This window comes from Orcinus orca, chromosome 6 (assembly GCF_937001465.1).
Source record: "Orcinus orca chromosome 6, mOrcOrc1.1, whole genome shotgun sequence".
Classification (NCBI taxonomy): domain Eukaryota; kingdom Metazoa; phylum Chordata; class Mammalia; order Artiodactyla; family Delphinidae; genus Orcinus; species Orcinus orca.
In genome coordinates this window covers 64,090,628-64,114,478 of record NC_064564.1, presented here as the reverse complement: position 1 = coordinate 64,114,478, position 23,851 = coordinate 64,090,628, and the positions used below count along the sequence as shown (strand labels likewise).

The 23,851-nt window shown below is 41.4% G+C and overlaps 2 protein-coding genes across 3 annotated transcripts in view; one reads left to right on the top strand and one right to left on the bottom strand.

Annotated features, from left to right (window-relative positions):
- Positions 1–10,274: 10,274 nt before the first annotated feature.
- On the bottom strand, positions 10,275–13,885 carry LOC117196344 (atherin-like). Its single transcript, XM_033404422.2, has 2 exons — positions 13,425–13,885; positions 10,275–13,251 (listed from the first exon to the last, which is right to left on the bottom strand). The coding sequence occupies exons 1-2, from the start codon at positions 13,491–13,493 to the stop codon at positions 12,796–12,798; spliced, it is 525 nt and encodes a 174-aa protein (XP_033260313.1). The 5' UTR covers positions 13,494–13,885; the 3' UTR covers positions 10,275–12,795.
- KDM4C (lysine demethylase 4C) overlaps positions 12,955–23,851 on the top strand; it is a 404,294-nt gene continuing 393,397 nt past the window's right edge. Inside the window, exon 1 of one of the 2 annotated variants that reach the window (XM_004279122.3) lies at positions 12,955–13,084. The gene's annotated coding sequence lies outside the window, so the exon portion shown is untranslated. The remainder of the gene's footprint in view (positions 13,085–23,851) is intronic. The other variant, XM_049711313.1, reaches the window with a different exon arrangement.

The window sequence follows — 23,851 nt, the reverse complement described above, 5'->3', positions numbered from 1 at the left end:
GGCTGCAAGTGGTCTACCCCATTCCTAATTAGCCCAAAAGTCCGCAATTGCACAGAAGTTGAGGTTTTTTAGGACCGCGTATCTGGAGTTACTGCAGAAACGCCTGTTCCACAGCAACGCAATCTCCCGGTTTCTATTTTACTAAAACTAAGTCCCCTGCCAAAGCTGTCTCTCTTGTTCACGAAGGAGGCATGGGCACACAGACCTGGAGCCCTGTGCTCGGCGCCGGGGAAGGGGTGGAGGGCAGCAGCAGAGTCCTTGGGACCCTGGGAGGAGACTGCAGGGAGGAGGAGGTGCCAGGGGCGGGCTGGAAACTCCGGGCACTCAGCCAGGCAGGCTGGAACCAGCACGCGGAAGAGCTTTGCCTGCGGGGGCGGTGGGTGCGGGAGGGCAGAGAGGTGGAGGCTCAAGGCCCGCTCCTTCTCCTGCTTCCGGGTCAGCACCTCGCTGCCCCTTCGCCTTTGACCCCGCGGGTCTCCCCGACGCGGCAGCGGTACAGCACAGCGGTGGCTTCAGTCGGCAGCCCACGCTGGGGACGACGCCCCGCGGCAGCAGTTCCGGACCCCTCTTCTGGGTCAAATGCCCCAAGGAAGGAGAGGGCGCCTCAAGGAGGGACTTGCCCAAGGAGCATGCCAAGAATTGACAGCTAAGGAAAATTTAGCCTAGGGTTCTCAAACTTATTGGTCGTAGGACCCCCTTAACACTCTTGAAAATTGTCTCTGTGGGTCTGTCCATCGACATTTATTATATCAGGTTTTAAAACAAAGAATTTAAACAGTAATACAGGTGCCTTTCCATTAGCCTTCAGGGCAGTTTTGAAATCACTCCTAGTTGTAGCTGCAGAAAACCTCACTGTGAATGAGAGCAGAAAAGGTCAATACAGTCGAAGTATTATAATGAAAATGGTTTTAACCTTGCCAATTCCTGGAACAAACTTTGACAACCACTGCTCCAAAAAAACCTACAGCTTAGAAACAGGGCCTTTATTTCCTGGAACGATTTAGACAGGAGCCCTGGGGAACCTAGACCAGGGCCTGTTGCTGCTGGAGTTAGCTAGACAGTGACCTGCAGAATTTACAGGGGTGCCCTGGGATGCTGTGCACGTTTCAAAAAGGAACAGAACATTCCAAGTAACTAAACACAACATGCTGAGAAGGATACACTTCGCTTGAAAGGAAAAAACCAGAAGCTCCTGACAAGGTACCGGAATGTCAATAGCCTCACAAGCTAAGAAATCACTTGGAAAGAACAGCCAACAAAATTGGAATGCATCTCTCTGATGAAGGGGCTAGATAAAATCAGGAAACATTTAAAAAGTAATCTAATTCCAGTGAAAAATATACTTGTTATGGTGTAAACTAAGAAGAAAATACAAAGAAATCTGTAGAAAAGTTTTAAGTTTGTAGAAAAATGACGAGTAAGAATTTAGTATACCTTTTAGAGAAGATAAGATAGTTTTGTTTTTTTAACATCTTCATTGGAGTATAATTGCTTTACAATGGTGTGTTAGTTTCTGCTTTATAACAAAGTGAATCAGTTATACATATACATATGTTCCCATATCTCTTCCCTCTTGTGTCTCCCTCCCTCCCACCCTCCCTAACCCACCCCTCTAGGTGGTCACAAAGCACCGAGCCGATCTCCCTGTGCTATGTGGCTGCTTCCCACTAGCTATCTATTTTACATTTGGTAGTCTATATATGTCCATGCCACTCTCTCACTTTGTCACAACTTACCCTTCCCCCTCCCCATATCCTCAAGTCCATTCTCTAGTAGGTCTGTGTCTTTATTCCCATCTTGCCCCTAGGTTCTTCATGACCTTTTTTTTTCTTAGATTCCATATATATATGTTAGCATACGGTATTTGTCTTTCTCTTTCTGACTTACTTTACTCTGTATGACAGACTCTAGGTCCATCCACCTCACTACAAATAACTCAATTTCGTTTCTTTTTATGACTGAGTAATATTCCATTGTATATATGTGCCACATCTTCTTTATCCAGTCATCTGTTGATGGACACTTAGGTTGCTTCCATGTCCTGGCAAGATAGTTCTTAATGAAGCAAAACTACTTGAAGAGAAAGTTAAGTGTACTCTGTCATGTGACAAGAAGAGGAAGTTGAAATGAGCAAAACAGGAAAAACTAAAAGTACATCAAAGGTCTCCAAATGAGAGGAAAGGATCTCTCGATTATAAAACTGATGATGCTAAAGTTTTGAATAATTATCTTGCACAGATCAGTTATGTGCAGGTCAATTCTGAAACTGAGGGCAAAAAAAAAGAAAAAATAAAAAGAAATTGTATTTTCTGAATTAGACAATGGAGGCCCAGGGGATCAGCAAGTTGAGAAAGTTAAAGACAGAGAAGATAATACTGTCAGTTATCTATTGTGGCATAATAAACAACCCAAAAACTTAGTAGCTTAAAGCAGCAATGATTTATTATTATCTTTAAATGATTCTCTGGGTGGGTTGACAGTTTATCTGCTGGTTTTACCTGGGCTCACTGGTACAGAAACATTCAGCTGAAAGACAGTTGGGCTGGAAGGTCAATGTGACCTCACTTAACATGTCTGACAGTTGGTGCTGTCCATTGCGAGCTTTGGTTCTTTCCCACGTGACCATTATTCTCTAGCAGGCGAGACTGGCTTCCTTACATGATGGTCTCAGGGCAGCATCATAAAAGGGTAAAAGCAGAATCTGCAATGTCTCTTAAGATCTGGCTTTGGAAGTCACAGAACATCACTTCTGCCACATTCTGTTGATCAAATCAAGTCACAAGATGAGTCCAGATTCACAGAGTGGGGAAATAGATAACCTCTTGATGGAAGGAAGAGCAAAGTCATTGCATAGGAGCATGGGAGAAATTTGTGGTCATATTTTGTATTTTATCGTAACAGAATGAATATGACAAAGAAGACCCTAGCTATATTAACATTAGTTTCAGTAGAGAAACCATTTACAACTTTATCTGAGTGATGAGATGTCAATTATGCATGATTGGAAGAGCACTTAAGGAAGGTGGAGCAGGTTACTTGATCATTGTAGACAGTGCAAGGTCCCTTGAAAATATAAAGCTTCAAGCTGAAAATTGGACTCATTGATCAGACAAAATACGTTACTGGAAGAATTTGAGCAGAGAAGAAAGATTAGGAACAGTTAGGTACAGCAGAAGGGAAATATTAAAATTAGTGTATTTGGGCTTCCCTGGTGGTGCAGTGTTTGGGAGTCCGCCTGCTGATGTAGGAGACGCGGGTTCGTGCCCTGGTCTGGGAGAATCTCGCATGTCGCGGAGCGGCTGGGTCCGTGAGCCATGGCCGCTGGGCCTGCGCGTCCGGAGCCTGTGCTCCGCAACGGGAGAGGCCACAACAGTGAGAGGCCCGCGTACCGCAAAAAAAAAAAAAAAAAAAAAATTAGTGTATTCAACAAAATAGAGGGAAACTATAGAGTATGAAAATATCTTATAAGGCAACACGTTGTTCTGCAGAAGAAAGCCCATGGCTATTGGATCCTTGTTTGTGATACTGAAAGAGCTATTATTGCCAGAGAGATGAAGCAAGCCACATTTCTGAGACAGAAATTAATAGAGGAATGAGTTAAAAAAAAAAGTTGCTAATGCTCTGAAAACCAACGATTGTTAAAGCAACATTTTGTGGTCTCTTTCCAACTAATACACAAATTTCATTTCCAAGAAACAGAGTCCTTTATTTTCTGTTATAATCAGAGACTATAGAAGTAGCAATACAATATCTGATGTCTCCTTCAGTGAAAGGATCTTTTAAGTTCTTGCCTGAGGGTGGAGGGGTACAGTACTCCTCAGTGATGAGGGATCTTCTGTGAAATTACAGGTACTCTGTGATCATTAGTAGAAGAGATTTGCTTAGACTGGAACCCTGATGCAGTCGGTACTAATTAGTATCGCCCCAAATTCTTCCCCTTCCACCACAGTGGATGGCTTGGTTGACTGTGATACAAATCCCAACCCGTCTCAGGTTCACCCATCACAAGCTTACTACCAGCAGGGCCTCTGTTTTCTCCTGGTCACTTTGGACCACTTCCCCACCACAGGGACTTCATGGGCCTGAAACTTTTCTTCTACCTTTTCTTTCTGGCTCCACCTGAGGCCTAAGAGAGGCATACCTGGCCTCTACCTGAAATATATGGCCTGTTCTATGATTATTAAATCTATAAACACTGGCCTCTACCTTTTATCTTTAGTAATATGTTTTTGCTAATTACCAATAATGCTGCTCTTAACATGTATTTTGGTGCATATGTATATGCAGACTTAGGGGAGAAATTGCTGGGTCACAGGGTATTCATATGTTCAACTTTAGCAGGTAATGCCAGTTTTCCCAGTGGGAGTGAGCACTTAAAAGATATATAAACAAAAGTCCTTCACTTCACTTGCTGAAGACCCCAAAGCATTTTTTTTTTGGAACATAGGTATTAACTTACAATGAAACATAGATAAAGTATGTATAAAAAAAGAATTTGTTTTCATTTTGGCAGAGACAATAATTTCTCCACCAAATAGAACATTTTGTTTCTATAATTCATACCAGAGTACTATTTCCTAGCATATTTCAATAAAGCTTGAATTAATAGGTCTTCTCCATAGATTGGTTTAAATCAGATACACTTTAATACACTGGAAATTATATGGTATTTAATGGTTATATATGTTGTAAGATAGACTTATTACTCCAGATAATTTTTTCTTGGGTTTACAATGTAAACCAATACACCTTGTTCCATTAAACCTCTGGCTTACAGACTAAAGAAGTTGGTTAACACACACATGGTATTGTCATATGCTGTCATAAATGGACCTGCTGCTTTCCTTACTAACCAGAAGTGATTTCAGCAAACTAAGGAGAGAAAATATTTTAAAAATCATCCCCCTTTTTATTAAAAAAAAAAAAATAGCAAGGCATACCTTGTTTTTGTTTTTTATAAATTTATTTATTTTATTTATTTATTTTTGGCTGTGTTGGGTCTTCGTTGCTGCATGCGGGCTTTCTCTAGTTGTGGTGAGGGGGGCCTACTCTTTGTTGCGGTGCCCGGGCTTCTCATTGCGGTGGCTTCTCTTGTTGCAGAGCATGAACTCTAGGCACGTGGGCTCAGTAGTTGTGGCTCACGGGCTTAGTTGCTCCGCAGTATGTGGGATCTTCCCGGACCAGGGCTCAAACCCATGTCCCCTGCATTGGCAGGCAGATTCTTAGCCACTGCACCACCAGGGAAGCCCCATACCTTGCTTTATTTTACTTCGCTTTATTGTGCTTTGCAGATAATGTGGTTTTTACAAATTGAAGTTTTGTGGCAACCCTGCATTGAGCAAGTCTATGGTCACCATTTTTCCAATAAAGTTTGCTCACTTCCTATTTCTATGTTGCATTTTGGTAATTCTCACAATATTTTGTGAGAATTCTCACAAAATTTTCGTTATTTTATTTGTTTTGATGATCTGTGATCAGTGATCGTTGATGTTACTGTTATAATTGTTTTGGGGCACCACAAACCACACCCACATAGGACGGCAAGCAATTGATAAATGTTGTGTGTGTTCTGACTGCTTCACTGTTCCCCCTCTCTCTCCCTTATTTTGGGCCTCTCTATACCCTGAGACACAGCAGTGTTCAAATTAGACCAAGTCATAACCCTACAATGGCCTGTAAGCGTTCAAGTGAAAGGAAGGGCTGCACATCTCTCACTTTAAATCAAAAGCTAGAAATGATTAAGCTTAGTGAGGGAGGCATGTCCGAAAGCCAAGATAGGCCCAAAGCTAGGCCTCAAGCAAAGTACTTAGCCAAGTTGTGAATGCAAAGGAAAAGTTCTCGAAGGAAATTAAAAGTGCTACTCAAGTGAACACACAAATGATAAGAAAATGAAGCAGCCTTTTTGCTGATATGGAGAAAGTCTGAGTGATCTAGATAGAAGTTCAAACCAGCCACAACATTCCCTTAAACTAAAGCCTAATCCGGAGCAAGGCCCTAACTCTCTTCAATTCTATGAAGGCTGAGAGAGGTGAGAAAGTTACAAAAGAAAAATTTGAAGCTAGCAGAGGTTGGTTCATGATGTTTAAGGAAAGAAGTCATCTCCATAACATAAAAGTGCAAGGTGAAGCAGCAAGGGCTGATGTAGAAGTTGCAGCAAGTTATCCAAATCTAGCTAAGACGAAGGTGGCTACATTAAACAACAGATTTTCAAGGTAGATGAAACAGCCTTATATTGGAAGAAGATGCCATCTAGGACTTTTATAGCTAAAGAGGAGAAGTCAATGGCTGGCTTCAAAGCTTCAAAGGGCAGAATGACTGTCTTATTAGGGGCTAATGTGGCTGATGACTTGAAGTTGAAGCCAATGCTCATTTACCATTCGGAAAAGTCCTAGGGCCTTTAAGAATTATGCAGAATCTACTCTGCCTGTGCTCTATAAATGGAACAACAAAGCCTGATTGGCAGCCCATCTGTTTACAAGATGGTTAACTAAATATTTTAAGCCCACTGTGGAGACCTACTGATCAGAAAAACAGATTCCTTTCAAAATATTACTGCTCATTGACTGCTCAATGTACTTGGTCACCCAAGAGCTCTGATCCAGGTGTACAACAAGATTAGTGTTGTTTTTATGCTTGCTGACACAACACCCATCCTGCAGCCTATGGATGAAGGAGTCATTTTGACTTTCAAGTCTTATTATTTAAGAAATACATTTCATAAGGCTATAGTGGCCATAGTTATCCTCTGATGGATCTGGACAAAGTCAATGGAAAATCTTCTGGAAAAGATTGAGCATTCTAGATGACATTAAGAACATTTGAGATTCATGGGAAGAGGTCAACATTAAAGGAATTTGGGGGACTTCCCTGGTGGCACAGTGGTTGGGAGTCTGCCTGCCGGTGCAGGGGACACGGGTTCGAGCCCGGGTCCGGGAGGATGCCTCATGCCGTGGAGCAGCTGGCCTGTGCACCACTGCTGCTGAGCCTGTGTGCTGCGGCTGCTGGGGCCCGCGTGCCTGGAGCCCATGCTCTGCAACAAAAAAAGAGGCCACCGCCATGGGAGGTTTGCACCCTGCAGCGAGGAGTGGCCCCCACTCGCTACAACTAGAGAGGGCCTGCGCGCAGCAGCGAGGACCCAACGCAGCCAAAAATAAATAAATAGAATAAATAAAGGAATTTGGAAGAATTGGATTCCAACCCTCATGGATGACTTTGAGGGGAGTGGAGAAAGGAGCTGCAGATGTGATGGAAATAGCAAGAGAACTAGAATTAGAAGTGGAGCCTGAAGATGTGGCTGTATTGTTGTAACCTCACGGTGAAACTTGAATGAATAAGGAGTCACTTCTTATGAATGAGCAAAGAAAGTGGTTTCTTGAGATGGAATCAACTCCTGGTGAAGATGCTGTGGAGATCGTTAAAATGACAACAAAGGATTTAGATTAGTATGTAAACTTAGTTGATAAAGCAGTAGTAGCATTTGTGAAGATTGACTTTAATTTTGAAAGAAGTTCTACTCTGAGCGAAATGCTATCAAAGAGCTTTGCATGCTACAGAGAAATTATTTGTGAAAGGAAGAGTCATTTGATGTGGCAAAATTTATTGCTCTTATTTAAAGGAATGGCCACTGCCACCCCAAGCTTTAGCAACCACCACCCTGATCAGTCAGCAGCCGTCAACACCGAGGCAAGACCTTCCACCAGTAAAAAGTTTACAACCTTCTGAAGGCTCAGATGATGGTTAGCGTTTTTTTGCCAATAAAGTATTTTTAAATTAAGGTCTGTACATTTTTAAGACATAATGATATTGCACATTTAATAGACTACAGTATAGTGTGAACATAACTTTTATGTACACTACGGAACCAAAAAATTCATACGGCTCACTTTATTGCAGTGGTCTGGGACAGTCCCCACATTATCTCCAAGGTATGCCTGCAACTAAAAAGGATTTGAAATATCAGTATGTATATAATATGGCTGAGAAAGCTAAAAAATTACTTATGCTAACAAAATTATTGTATTTCATTGTGAGTTACTGACAACCCTGATAAAGAAACTATCCAAGTTAGGGAAACAGTAGAGAGAAAACTCAGTTACTGAAATTCTTAAGGGTCAATAGGAGCAAAGGAAAAAGGCACTCAGTTTCCTTTTCACTTGTTTTTGCCTTCAAGTTTTCCCCTTTCTAATCAACAAAAAATTTTGTTCAAAAGGAAAGGGAAGGTTCAGAAGTTTTACCCTTTATTTATCAAGTTAAATCAACCTGGGTGGTCCATTTGTCAAAAGGTGGGTAAGAAAGTTGCTATAAAAAATATACAAATATTAACATACTAAATATTTGAAAACCTTTTAAATTTAAATGTCACTTATATAAAAGTGCACAAATCATAAGTGTACAGCTTGATGAATTATCACAATTATTATCATCCAGGTTAAAAAATAGAACATAAGCCACACCCCAGAGGTTCCTTTCCCCTCCCCTCCCAATTGCTCCACCCCTTTCTTCTCCTCAAAGGCAACCATTATTTTGACTTTTTTTTTAAAATAAATTTTTAAAATTTATTTATTTATTTTTGGCTGTGTTGGGTCTTTGTGGCTGCACGCGGCGAGCAGTGTGGCGAGCGGGGTCTACTCTTCCTTGCAGTGCACGGTCTTCTCATTGCGGTGGCTTCAGTAGTTGCGGCACGTGGGCTCAGTAGTTGTGGCACACGGGCTTAGTTGCTCCGTGGCATGTGGGATCTTCCCAGACCAGGGCTCGAACCCATGTCCCCTGTATCGGCAGGCAGATTCTCAACCACTGTGCCACCAGGGAAGTCCCCATTATTTTGACTTTTAACACCATAGAATAGTTCTATCTATTTTTAAATGTTAAATAAATGGAATAACACAGCATGTATTCTTTTGGGTCTGTCTTCTTTCACTTACCATTGTTTTTGTGAGATTGTCATTCTGTTCTGGGTAGCAGTAATTCATTTATTTTTATTGCTGTATAGTTTTCCATTGTAGAAATTTATTGACATTTATATCTCCACTTAACTGCTGATAGATACCTGGGTTGTTTCCAGTTTGGGGCCTCACAAGTAATGCTATAAACCTTTTTGTGTATGTGCTTGATGCATATGTATATGTATTTCTATTTGTGTTTCTGTTTCTCCACATTATCACCAATGTTTGTTTGTCAGTTTTTATTTTTAGCCATTTTTGTGGATGTATGTTGGTATCTCATTGTGGCTTTATTGTGTGTTCCATGAGAGCAAGGCCACATCTGTCCTGTTCATAGTTGTATCATTATCCAAAACCTGTTCATAAAACATAGTACAAATAATAACAGTAATACATAATAAAAAGGATTGATTTAAACAACTATAAATACTGAGTTTGCAACTTCAACTTAGGTATGTAGTTTTTATTTGCTAAAATGAATGGTTTTTATTGTTACGATTTTTTTTTTTTTTTTTTTTTTTGCGGTACGTGGGCCTCTCACTGTTGTGGCCTCTCCCGTTGTGGAGCACAGGCTCCGGACGCGCAGGCTCAGCGGCCATGGCTCACGGGCCCAGCCGCTCCACGGCATGTGGGATCTTCCCAGACCAGGGCACGAACCCGTGTCCTCTGCATCGGCAGGCAGACTCTCAACCACTGCGCCACCAGGGAAGCCCTATTGTTATGATTTGATGTCATAAATAAGTCCCAATGTTTTCCTTGATGTGAAAGAAAACATAAACTACCTCACTTGTTCCCCCAGCACCCCACCCTTCCAAACACACATGTACAAGTTTAGGACAATGGCCCAGGGAGAACTAGAAGCCCTAGGGAAAGAAATGACATATCTCCCCAAAGTTTTAATTTTATTCAAATATTTTGATGGGGAAATTAAATATTTTAACTGGTAATTTTAGGTGTTTTTATTATATTAAACACAGACATAATGGTATCCAAACTGACTGAATATTTAGCTTATACAGAGAGTTGACTCACTTCAATGTCTAGCCCACATCCTTGGTCACCATATTCTTCTTGGCCATTGTGACTCCGTTAGCGGAAAAAGACTGGAAAGCTTTTATCATGATGGGGAATTAGTGAAGTGTTTCAGTTGTGCGGAATCATGATCCAATTTTTATTTTAGGAGGGTAATTCTGACTTGCAGTACAGAAGATGAGTTGGAGGGGGAGGGGGTGAGTGGAGAATGCATTGGAGGTCGGGAGATCATTAGGAGACTTTTGTAATAATCCAGGTAAGAGATAAATTGATCTGAACTTCAGAACACAGGACACAGAGAAGAACAGGTACCAAGATTTCTAATTTTATTAGGTACTCACTATCATATTAACTATGACACTTTAAAAAAATCATCTAAACATCTAGTTATTGGTTAGTTTGTATTATACCTGTAGAAGTAACATACATATGTGATAATGATAAATGGAAACATTAATGAGTATTACTATTATTTATTTATATTTGCAAAAGTCTAATGGACTTCAATATATTCAAAATTAGACTATATTATTTAGTAGTGTATCAATTTATCAATTTGCTGCGTTATACATATCTTAAGAAATTTATAAGTATTGTCTCTGAGGTGAACAGTAGTTCACATAACATAAGCTTCAAGGAAAATCTATGTATCCATTATACAGCCTCCATCTTATTACAACTGGCATTTTTAATTGGACGTAAATAATTTACTACATGGCTAAAATGTTAATTTGCATTGTAATTTACAACAGAGATATTTCAATACATTAGGGACACAACATTTTCTGTGACATGAATCCAGTTGATCTTCTAATAGGCTCACTTCAATTTCCAAAACTGTGAAGTGCTTAATAGATTCACACAGTGCTTTACAGCTTTTGAAGTGTTTTGACATTGTACAGTATCTTCTTTAATGTTCAAAAATGCTCAAAGTCAGCAAAACTGATATGTCACCCTCATTTTTCAGATTAAAAAAACTGAGACTCGATTTACTGTGTTCGACAAACGTTATTTGTGCAATATTGTGTGTCTACAAATTGTGAGTGGATTGGAATTCAGGTTTCCAGACTTTTAGCTTTGGTGTACTAGGTTCCTCGTCTAATACAGCATATGGCTTCCAAGGACCCTGGTGTTTAGTAGTTGACATATTTCCTTTTTTTTTTTTTCTGTTTTTTTTTTAATTTTTGTTTTCTTTTTTTGCGGTATGCGGGCCTCTCACTGTTGTGGCCTCTCCCATTGCGGAGCACAGGCTCCGGACGCGCAGGCTCAGCGGCCATGGCTCACGGGCCCAGCCGCTCCGCGGCATGTGGGATCTTCCCGGACCGGGGCACGAACCCGTGTCCCCAGCATCGGCAGGCGGATTCTCAGTAGTTGACATATTTCTTAATCTCAATACTTCGGTTTTCATATCTGTAACAAGGAGGTAATAATCATACCTATTCATTGAATGATTATAAGGATTAATTTCGTTAATATATGTGAGGCTCTTAAAACAGTGTCAAGTTCACAGTAAGCCCTAAATGAATGTTGTTATACGTTTATTGTTTTAGCATATCCGATTGACTTGTAAGGAGGGTTGGGAATCCTCATAGTATACACATTTGGAAAAGTCCCAGTTGAGTTTACATATTAGTAAGTTCAATCGTGTACCTATGTGGGTAATAATTCTAATTTAATGACTTATGAAGTGTGGTGACCCAGTAATTCCATTAGCTTTACTTAATCACCCATATTTCATCTGTCCTCGCAATGCTCCTTCCAGGGAGAAAAGACTCCCAGGGTGCGGTAAGTGGACCTGTTTAGATATTAAAAAAAACAGAAATCAGTGGATTGTAGTAGAAAACTCAGAATATGAGACAGCCCGAGTGTGCTCAGAAGTGTAAGGTTCTGCCCAATCTTTCTTCGCTGAGAAGACGTTAGGGGAAACGTCACAAAGGACCCAGCTGGGAACTCTACAGGAAGTTAAAAAAATTGTTCAGCTTTGCAAAACACCTGGTGCTCAGCCATCTGTCTTTGGTAGTACAAAGACCTTAGTTAAGTAAGGTCTGTGTGGTTCTTTCTGACACCTTGGAAGACAGAGGTACAGCGCAGAAATAACAAGTTGTAGCAAGCTAATTTAAGTACGTTCTGAGGGGTCCGGAGGTACCTGCACTTCCTGTTACTACAATTCAGGCCATAGTGCTGTCACCCCAAGTTTTTGAGAGACCCCCCCCCCGTCCGAATTCCTATTGGAGTCGCCTCGGGACTCAAGAGCACACCTGCGCGGGGCGGAACTTGTTCCGCGTAGGTGACTGCAGTACAGGGCAGTTTCGCTCCCCTCGGCTAACAACACAGCTTCTCGCTTGAGTTACTTGTTAAAGGGTTGGCAGGCACACACCCTTCGCTCACTCGGGATCTCCCATTTCGGTCTGGAGGCTCAGGAGCCCCGGCCGTATGACGCTGTCATTGCTGCCCAGCAGCGAGCAGCGACATCCTAGCCAGGCTCGGCTGGGCATTCCGAGGCCGCACCCAGGGCAACGCCACTCTGACGTTCGCGTTCCGGAGGCCGCCATAGGCCCGCGTCGGAACCCAGGGCGACGTGTGGCGCGTGGACTCCATCAGGTCCAGCCCTGAGGGAACCCGGTAGGCGCTTCCAGGCAAGGTTCTGTGCACCTGTTCCTTCCTTCTGCTCAAGTGTCTTCCCGTTCTGGGCAAAAGGGGACATGTCCGTCTCCAGAAAACACGAAGCGCGATGGGAGCCTAAGCTAAGAAGAGTGCGAAAGATTAAGCCCAAAGCAAGAAGGTGCCTGGCACCTTTAAGCTGTTTGGAAGTTCACGTGACCCACTAAGTGCCGGGCCCCGCGGTCACGTGACGGCGCGCGCGCCCTCGCGCAGGGAGAGCCGGCTGGCGCTGTGCGCGCGCCTTTGCCGCTGTCTCCCTGCCCCTCGACGGGAGGGTGAGGAGCGGCGGAGTCATCGGGCGACTGGGTCCGGGTGCGCGTGCGCAGCGAACAGCTGTCACCCAGTGCGGAACAAGTCTCCCAAATTTCCCGAATCTCCCTGGGCCGGAGGCCACCGTTTGCCTTCTCACCTTCCTCTTCTGGGTCGTGTCCTCTCCCCCGCTCGCGCGCCAGGTAACCGCTTTTCCGGAGTCCGGGGGATGGGGACGGTTGGGGGAGGGGCCCGGGCGGTCTTCCTGGCACTGCCCCGCTCTGCGCGGGGCAGCAGGGGGTGCCGGCGTCCGGCGGAGCGGAGACGCCGGGCCAGAGACGCTAGGTCCGCGGCCGCCGCGACTGTCACGCTGGCGAGAGAGCGGCCGGCCATGGTCTTGGGGTGGGAGGCGGGAGCCAGTGACAGCCCGCTCCGGCCCTCCGGGGGTTCGGTCCCCAGGCTCGCCGTTCTCCCGGGGGCCGGAGTCAGGGTCGCGCTCCTTGGAAGGGGCGCGCGGGTGGTCCGGGGATGCCTACTCCTTACCTTTCCCCTCCCAGCCCGGTCTGCGGCGGACTCCGCGGAGGCCGGGCCTGGTGCGCCCCTCGGGGCCATCTCTTCCCTGGGACTCTCATGACCCGCGGGGTGAGGGTGAGGGCTCCTCTCCAGACTACCCCACCGTAGGTAGCCAGCTCCTCTCTCGGGTCCGTCCTTAGCCCCTGTGGCTATCCTATTGGTTTTTCCGGCGTGGGGCCATTTCTTCCTGCGGTGCCTCTAGCCACGATGCGGTGTAGACAGTGGGTGCTTAATAAATATGAGTTGGATCGGGTCGCGTGGAATGCCAGGCATAGGACGTGGCGGGGGGTGGGAATGTGAAGAAAGGAGCCAGGCAGGCTGGGGCTCCGGGCTCGAGCTTGGGGTTTTCCTCGGGGCTCAGCCAATGAAACCAGCAGGGCTCATTCGGATGCTTTCCGGGTGAACTCGGAGCCAGTCTCCCCTTGAGCTGCAACCACGCACGTCTGCACGGTCTGGTTTTGGTTGTGGGCGAATGCCAGGGAGCGTTTTTGTGTGGTTCCTCCCCCTGGAGAAGAGAGGGCAAACTTTTTTTTTTTTTTTTTTTTTTTTAGCAGTTGGTAAATTACCCTGCAGGGTGATTTATCAAGCGCTGCTTCGGAAGTGTAGGTTAAAAGTTGCAGCCGGTCCACTCTTACGCTTGTGGAAGTTTTTTGGTAGGCTCGGTTCACCTACGTTCGGACCAAACTTTGCCCTATTTCACCCACTTGAATTTGCAGTATTTTTTATTTTTAATCTCGGGAAACTCAGCGTCACTGTTTCTATGGCAACGGTTACTAATATTCTAATTTCGAAGTGTCGTGTTTGAAAATTAGTGGCTTTAAATATTAAAGGTCCATTTTTACTTTGTAGCACTCAGTTCTTTATGATCATTAGTCTAGTTCTCCTACCTTGCGGGTCCCCTCCCAACTCCCAGGCTTTGTTTTGGAATGTGTCACACGGTTCGGGTCTTTTAGGCCCTCTTTCTTCCAATTTAAGGTCTTATGAAAAGTTTGCACATAATCTTTACAGCACCCTACGAACTTGGCAATACAATTTAAATCGGAGACTTGTTTCATTTTATTAACAGACTGTAATCTGTTGCTTTTGTAAAGTTAAAACATATTTTAAACATTGCATGTGCACAAATGCTTAAAAGAAGAATCTGTTAACATTCAGTAAGAATGCAGATTTTAAGAGGCTGAACAGGTACTTAATTTTAAAAAAGCTTCTTAGACTTAAATTTCAATTTAAGGACGAAAATCTGGTATATTGAGTTCTCTTCTAGACATCGTAATCATACAGGGCTAGGTTAGGTGCCGCTGGGGTACAGTCTGAATTCTTCGCTCTTCGCATCATTTTCTAATTGCCTGTTGATTGCCTTTTCTCCTCTACTGGAATGTTAGAGCTCTGACAGGTTTTGTGTGTGTGTGTGTGTGTGTGTGTGTCTTCTTTGTTCTATTTCCAGCAGTTTACCATAGTGCCCCAGTGCTCAAAATACCCTCTTTCTTAATAACAGCTTTATTGAGATATAATTCACATACCATAAAATCCACCTATTTAAAGTGGATTTTTTTTCATGGTATTTAGTATATGTATAGAATTGTGCAACCATCAGCACAATCAATTTTAGCACATTTTTATCACCTCAAAAAGAAATACTTTCCCATTAGCATTTACTGTCCATTTCTTCCAAATCCAGTCTTCACCCCAGCCCCAGGCAAGGACTAATCTGCTTTCTGTCTCAGTAGACTTGCCTGTTCTGGACTTTCCATATAAATGTACTTATATAATACTTGGTCTTTTGTGGCTAGAGTTTTTTCACTTAGCATAATATTTTCAGAGTTCATCCATGTTATATATAGCATATTTCAGTACTTTATTCATTTTTATGGCTGAATAATATTCCACTGTATGGATATATCACGTTTTATGTGTTTGTTGGTTGATGGGCGTGTGGGTTGTTTGTACATTTTGGCTGTCATGAGTGATGCTGCTATGAACATTCATGAACTAGTTTTTGTATGCATTTTTTTTTTTAACTCTTGGGTATACACCTAGTAGTGGAATTTCTGGATTAAACATTTTCTCTTGAATGAGTGAATGAGCAGGTAGGGATAATAGTATTGATAGGCCCCTTTGAGAGGCCTATTGACTCTTTCCTGCTTCACTACGAAGACCACTTCTTAGAGGCAGAATTCTCTGTGTGTGGCTTTGTCCTGAGTATAGTGTTGTGTTTTTCTTGTCTGGATGTCATTAAGATCGTCCCTTTCTGTTAGCCCAGTCTTTTTTCATACGTAATACTCATAATGATTATTCCCTTGATATTGATTTATTTGCTGTATGTTTATTAGAGATATGATGATAAAACAGGTACATTCCATGCTGTCATTAAACTCAGTGTCTAATGCAGGTCTTTCAGTCTTTTAAAATTTATATTTTCTTTTTTGTACTATGAATAGTTAATGCTTCTCTCCCTACCTTCATTTCTAATATGAATTTCTTGGGAGTTGTACCATAGTTAAAATCACTACATTTTCTTTATCCTTATCAATCTAGAAGGCTTTATGGAGCCTTAAATTTAAATATAAATTTAAAATATCGAATTATTATCTTTTTCTCCCTGCAGCTTCACCCCCCCTCTCGCCTCCCCAAAGATTCCCCTGTGCCCCTACTCTTTACACCCTTTGGGAGAAGATGCTGATCATCTAAGTCCACACTTGTAGGGCCTAATCCTTTTCCCACCTAAGCAATTGGGACATTCCCTTTGAGGAGTCTATCTACCTTGTTTCTCTTTCAGTGGCCTCACCTCATTCTTTCCCTGAGTCCTCTCAACAAGGCTTTGCCCAGCCAGTCTCCTCCCTCTCCCCAGTTGCCTGGCTTGGTGGGGTTCGGTACCCAGCACACATTCTTGTTCTCTCTGCCTAGCAGCCTGTGCTTCTTTGTCTGGTTAATTCCATCTCATCCTTCAGATAGCTCAGCTCAGTTGTCACTTTAGGTTAGTCTTTCCTCAGTCCTATATACCTGCCATAGCAGTGTTCTGTAATCTCATTTATAGACTTAAGTCTAGCTGTGTATCACTCTTTACTTTCCATCCCCATGTATGCACAGAAAAAGCTCCACATGAAATACTGAAAGTGGTTACTTCTGGGCAATGGGAATATGGTTAATTTGTGTCCTTCGTGTTTATGTGCATCTTTGGATTTTTCTCTTATGTATCAGTGTGACCTTTGTGAGCAGGAGAAAAAACCAGTTAAAATCCATGTTTGTTAGAAAAATCTGACAACAGGAGACTTTAGAGGAAAAAATATCGTTAGTAATTGCCATTTTTAACCTTTTTTTGTTTTGTTTTAATAACCTAGATGAGATTTTACTATAGCTTTTCAACATCAAGCTTTTATTACATTTCTGTTCTTTCTCATATGTAGGGACTTCTAGGGATCAGTGAGGTTGCCTGGGGTGGTCTTCCCTAGAAGCTTGAAATTAAGCCGATTCTTAGGGACCAGAACATAGCATCTATTTGGGTATGAGAACTGAGTTTGTGCTAAATAACTCATTTCCCTTTTTTTCTCTGAGAAATGTCCTTATTTATACATTTGTATGTTTCATAGTACAGTTTTTCCTTGCAGAGTTGCTTATTTGCGCCATTTGTTTTATTTTTGCTGTGGTTTATTCTGCCTAGTAGTGGGTACTTGTCTTCAATAGATAACACCTCCTATGTGCCATGCGCTGTGTTAGATGTGGAGCATATTGTGAACACAATAGACAAGTGATTCCTTACTATTTCATAAAAGAGGATTGTTTTGAATGTGACTGTTTAGTTACACCGTTGCTCTTGCTCTGTATTTTCAGATACACAGTGGCTTCGGCTGCTGTGGTATTTATGAATTGCTGTTCCATAGAGACTAAAATTTTTTTTTAATTTAATTTTTATTTTATATTGGAGTATAGTTGATTTACAATGTTGTATTAGTTTCAGGTGTACAGCAAAGTGACTCAGTTATACATATACCTATTTTTTTTTTCAGATTTTTTTCCCCACAGAGTTTATTACAGAGTATTCAGTACAGTTCTCTGTGCTCTACAGGAGGTCCTTGTTGATTATCTATTTGATATATATAGTTGTGTGTGCATGTTAATCCCAACCTCTGATTTATCCTAATTTATCCTCCCCCCACAACTTTTCCCTTTTGGTAATCATAAGTTTGTTTTTCTAAGGCTGTGAGTCTGTTTCTGTGAGACTTTAAAATTTATTCTAGATTCTTCTGGGTTTGTATTATACATTACTGTGGGTAAATATTTAAGGAGCAGAATAATGTATCATCAAAACCGTTTTGGTGATGACTTCTTTGTTTTATATTTCCATCCAGTTTTAGTTATTAATTTGGCATCTCTACCTGTTAACTATAACAGGCCAAACTGTGATCTTTCCTTTCTGCTCTGCTCCTCTGAGTTTTTCTTGTACCTCACTCCATTTCTTTGTTAACTTGGGAAACCTGAGGGTTATCCCAGACACCTCATGGCTCTTCAGCCCTCGCATTTGTACCATCACCAAACCTGTCACTTCTGCTTCCTAAATATGAATCAGATCAGTCTTCTAGTCTCCACCTGGTACCACCTCTGTATCCACTCTACCCCCCTTGATATCTCTTCTCTACTCAGTGATCTTTTAAAATGCAAATTGGATCATTCTAATGGCCCTCGGGACATTTAAAAGTCCTGCATTATCTCTTCCTATCCCAAGCTCCCCCACTAAGCCTTATTTATCAATAGATGGTTCTACCTTTCCGCCCAGTGGCTTTTCTTTTTTTTTTAATTAAATAAATTTATTTATTTATTTATGGCTGCGTTGGGTCTTTGTTGCTACATGGGCTTTCTTTAGTTACAGCGAGCGGGGGCTGCTCTTCGCTGTGGTCGGGCTTCTCATTACGGTGGCTTCCCGTGTTGCGGAGCACCGGCTCTAGGCGCGCACACAGGCTCAGTAGTTGTGGCGCATAGGCTTAGTTGCTCCGCGGCATGTGGGATCTTCCCAGACCAGGGCTCAAACCCGTGTCCCCTGCATTGACAGGCGGATTCTTAACCACTACGCCACCGGGGAAGCTGCCCAGTGGCTTTTCATTTCCCCAGACCTTACAGACCCTTGCTGAAATTGCCATTTTCTGCCAGGCAGATTTTCCTTCCCACTCCCTTCCTTTCCAAGTACATCTTTCCGGTCTCTGCTTGAATGCAGTTTCTCAGACAATCCTGACCTGTCACCCCTACCTTTTCCCCAATCTAAATCAGCTTCCCTAATGATAACTGATCCTAATTTGCTAAACTTTTCCTTCCATAACACTTAGCAGTTTATAATCTTATATTTATGTGATTATGTGATAGTTTGTTTCTAAACTGAAAGAATTCTACAACGGCAGGGATCAACTATTATTCACTTACATCACAGCAGCACACTGCTGTCTCACCAGCACTATAGTATAGGTGCTCAGTAAACCTTTGTTATACAAATTAATGACATTTACATATATGAAAAAATTAAGGAAATTAAAAAATTAAAATCAGGCACACGGTAGGAAGTACCTTTTACCCATCCGGACCACACACACACACACACACACACACACACACACTATAAAACTGAAACAAAAATTTCACAAAACAATAGTTTGCCACCTGTTCTGTACTCTGATATTGTCTGTACTCTGATACAGTATAACATATTATAAAAATATTGATATAACCCACTAAATCACGTAGGACTGCTGACGGCAGTTTGAATAGCAGAGGTCTAAGGCAATCCATTAGCCCCTTCCCCCCTTTTGAAACACAATTACTATTTTCTTAGTCTTACCTGATGGGAAGTATAAGTATAGCTTTAAATACCACCTTCCAACCCCCCTCACACGTTTAAAGAATTAGCTGTTGCCAAAAGCTAGTTATTCTTAGAAGTTCTGGCCTGATCTCAAGGGAGGGTTGCTTAAGGTCAGGTTGAGAAAAATCTAAACCTGACTCATTTTAGGTCTTCTCTTCCAGGTTTCTCTGGGGCCACTAATAGCACTCTTCCACCCTGCTTCCTTGAGCTCATTACAGGTGTGTTTTAAGGCTGGCTGCTCATCAATTTTATTTTCTCAATTTATTACAAACCAAACAATTCCAGAAATGAAAACAAGGGGATCAAGGCAAACCAGTAAGTATTTGTGAAGGTATGAATTAAGGAGCCTGGCCGGGCATGAGTGTCACGTTCAGCGTATCACTAGAGCTTATCCTTAGGGCTGTGGTTCTCATTTGTTCACTTACCAGAACTCCTGTGAGGAAAAAGCTTGGTGCTGTTTAGCCCCACCATGAAATATTGATCTCTTATATATTTTGCTAACTAAATTATTAGAAATAACCTAAGTGTCTAGCACAGGGTCTATTTTAAGTGAACTCTATGCTCTGCTATTACTAACTTGGAAGAATATTTAAAAACATTAGGTAATTCCAAACCTTCTTTGTTTAATGAAAAAAAGCAATAAACAAAATTGTATACATTGTATGATCCTAGTTGTGTTTAAACATGTTTATAAATGTGTATATGTCTAGAAAAAATACACTGGAATGTTAACTTGGTGGTGGGATTACTGGTAATTTTGATTTCCCGTCATTAAAAAATTTTTTTTTGATAATGAACGTTATTATATTTATAGTAAGAAAGGCTCAGTTGAAAAAAAAATTTCCTATACATTACCACGTATTTGCAAATAGGAAAAATAACACCTTTCTTAAAGTGGTGGTTAGGGACTTCCCTGGTGGTGCAGTGGTTAAGAATCCGCCTGCCAATGCAGGGGACACGGGTTCGAGCCCTGGTCTGGGAGGATCCCACATACCACGGAGCAGCTAAAACCGTGTGCCACAACTGCTGAGCCTGTGCTCTAGAGCCCACAAGCCACAACTACTGAGCCCACGCACCACACCTACTGAAGCCCACATGCCACAGAGCCCGTGCTGCACAACAAGAGAAGCCACTGAAATGAGAAGCCCGCGCAACGCAATGAGGAGTAGCCCTCGCTTGCCACAACTAGAGAAAGCCCGCGTGCAGCAACAAAGACCCAATGGAGCCAAATAAATAAATAAAATTTAAAAAAATATACACTTTAAAATGGTGGTTAGAGGCCAGGTTTCTAGTGACTGTGTTTTGGGAACCTCTGTCCAAGCAGGACTTACATTCTACCTTCATGATATGTAATCTTGCACTGCACAGTGTTCTACGTATCTGCTCCTAGCCTGCATATTTTTCCTTTTCTAAGTTATCAAAGTTTACTAAGCCTTGTTTTTTATCTTTTATTTTGCTGAAATCTCTCCCTGGCATGCTCAAGCATGTTGATAATGAATATTCACTTACGGTTGATCATTTAGAAAGTCCTAATAGCCCTTATTAAACCCTGCAGTCTGGCATGAGTGGAAGGGATAGAGAGGGTTTGGGATGAACTAGGGTGTATACAGGTGATACCTTTCTGTTAAATTTGGAAAATGTCTAGTTATAGTGGGACTTAGAAACCAAATTGAAGGAAACATATAGTAACACTTTGTAATGTGTAATCATCAGTAAAATTTCCCAAAGCTGTATTTAAAATTATTTAGGCTTTTAACACTCAGGCCTTAGTAGATTAAATTAAATATTTGAAAATATATTTGATAACTGTACAAAATACATATTTTAAGTATTGATTTACTATTTACTAGAGAAGGAATGGGAAAAGTTTGAAATTAGAGAGAAATGTCAAAATAAGGACAGTTGGCCAGATAGGACCTTTTGGAGTGTGTGTGTGACAGTGACAGCACTTTTGGGGGATTACGTATTCTTGTTCTCATTTTCAGCATTGCAGGTTCAGAAATCTGAACTTTTCCCAGTGATTCAGAGTATGTCAGGCATTGGAGGACTAAGGTCCTCAGTGTCACTCCCTAATCAAACTCACAGGAAGAACCAGAACTCAGACCCAAAGCATACATGTTTGTTCCTTAGGGCTCTTTCTAGAAAGTCTGGTCCCTGGTAAAGTACACATTATTTGGTGACAGGCAGGTCCCACAGATGGAGATGGTAGCATTGAGGAGTAATCTGAACTGGGGTATTTTTCACCTGCTGGGCTTCTCTTGACCCTTAGAAGTACTCACTTCTGTTCATTAGGACATTCTTCCTGCAGGTTCGTTTTTCCTGTTGAAGGAGGTTAAAGAAGACACATTTCTTCACTTTGGCTCTTTCTTTATCTCCACCTTTTAACTCTTTTTTTGCACTAGACATTTGTTTAAATTCTAGTCCTGAGGACATCCCTTTGTTTCTCTGATTGAAAATCGGTCTTGTTGCTTTGGTTCTGTTTTGGGAGTCCATCAAATACTCAGCAAGGTCACGGGCATCCCTTTGAGTGGGAGACTGATGGTACTGATGAGGCTTATTTATTTATTTATTTTTGCTGGTAGCTTATCTCATCCATTTTGTTTTTATTTAATTTTCACAAGGAACCCTCGCCTAAAATTTGGACACTTTACTGAGAACTCTCAGTCTACAACATTCAGGCAGCTTTCATTAGCAGGAAGAATCTAGCCCTGAGATAGGGAAATTCATTTTTCATTCCTTTTTGATAATTTTATTTATTTTTAAAAATTTATTTTATTATTTATGTACATATATGTTAAAGAAGTATTATTTTAAGTAGGCAGTGCAAGGTATACAACAAGGTATAAAACTGAGAAGGTGTAAATGGGTAAAAAGTACATATTCTTACCTTTGGCCATCAGATAGGCATTTCCTCTTATTAGTTAACCATTGTTAAAACTGTTTCTTTTGGGGCTTTCCAGACATAGTCTATATATTCTTTATAAGATATTTTGTACAAGCATATGTGTGTATATGCATATGTATGCATTTTTTACACAAATGGTAGTACCTATACTTACTGCTTTGAATATTTTTTTTTTCATTTAACTGTAACTTGCATGTGACCTTCCCCTCCTCCCCTCAGTTTTATTGAGGTATAAATGACATACAGCATTGTATAAGTTTAAGGTGTACAACATAATGATTTGGCTTACATACATCATGAAATGATTACAACAGTAGGTTTAGTGAGCATCCATCATCTCATATAGATACAACATTAAAGAAATAGAAAAAAAATTTTCCCTGTGATGAGACTCTTAGGGTTTACTCCCTTATCAACTTTCATATATAACGTACAGCAGTGTTAATTATGTTTATCATGTTGTATGTTATATCCCTAGTATTATAAGTGAAAACTTGTACCTTTTGACTACTTTCATCTAATTTCCCCTTTTCCCACCCCCTTGGATGAGATTTTTAAAATATAAATATAGAGCTTTTTTTTTTTTTTTTTTTTTTTTTAGGCTGTACCACATGGCATGTGGGATCTTAGTTCCCTGACCAGGGATCGAACCCATGCCCCCTGCAGTGGAAGCACAGGTTCTTAACCGCTGGGCCACCAGGGAAGTCCCTAGAGCTTCTTTTTTTAAAATGATTACACAGTATTGCATTGTATGTGTATGATAATTTATTTAACCAGTGCAGTATTGAAAGTTATTTTTTTTATTTTTATTTTTTTTGCGGTACGCGGGCCTCTCACCGCTGCGGCCTCTTCCGTTGCGGAGCACAGGCCCTGGACGCGCAGGCCCAGCGGCCATGGCCCACAGGCCCAGCCGCTCCGCGGCATGTGGGATCCTCCCAGACCGGGGCACGAACCCGTGTCCCCCGCATCGGCAGGCAGACTCTCAACAACTGCGCCACCAGGGAAGCCCCCTGAAAGTTATTTTGATTCCTATTACAGCAATCTATTTATGTACCATTACCTCAACATTTTAATTGTTGTAGCTTTATAATATATTTTTAGAGCTTTCCAGGTTATTCTTGTTTATTTTTCCTTATTATATCTAAATATGTCAAGTTATAAAAAACCTATTTATAGTTTTGGAAATAAACTTAATAGAGAAATGTAGAGAAATAGCTTTAGAATATTGAGTTTTCCTGCCCCCAAATGTGGTATGCCTTTCCATTTAAGTCTTCTTTTAAGTCCTTATAAAGGATATTTTAAAGATATCTTTACACAGATCTTGTACATTTCTTAAATTTATTCCTTTGTATTTTAAAAATAATTTTCTTTTTTAACTTTGGGACAATCTCAGACTTTTAGAAAAGTTGCATTAATAGTACAAAGAACTTTTATTTCCTCGAAAAATTTGCCTTTATGACCCTATCACTGGTCAATACTTGGGTGTGTGTTTCCTATAAAGACAGTTTCCTGCATAACCACAGTATATACATTAAAATCAAGAAGTTAAATAATATTGATACATTACTGTCATCTAATCTTTAGACCTTTTACGTTTCACCATTTGTTATAGCAATCTTTGTAGCAAAAGTGTGCAGTCCAAATGATGCA

Coding starts and splice junctions, on each gene's coding strand:
- LOC117196344 (XM_033404422.2), bottom strand. CDS start 13,493: ATGGCCCCGAGGGGCGCACCAGGCCCGGCCTCCGCGGAGTCCGCCGCA. Junction 13,252..13,424: donor ACCGGGCTGGGAGGGGAAAG/GTAAGGAGTAGG, acceptor CTCTCTCGCCAG/CGTGACAGTCGCGGCGGCCG.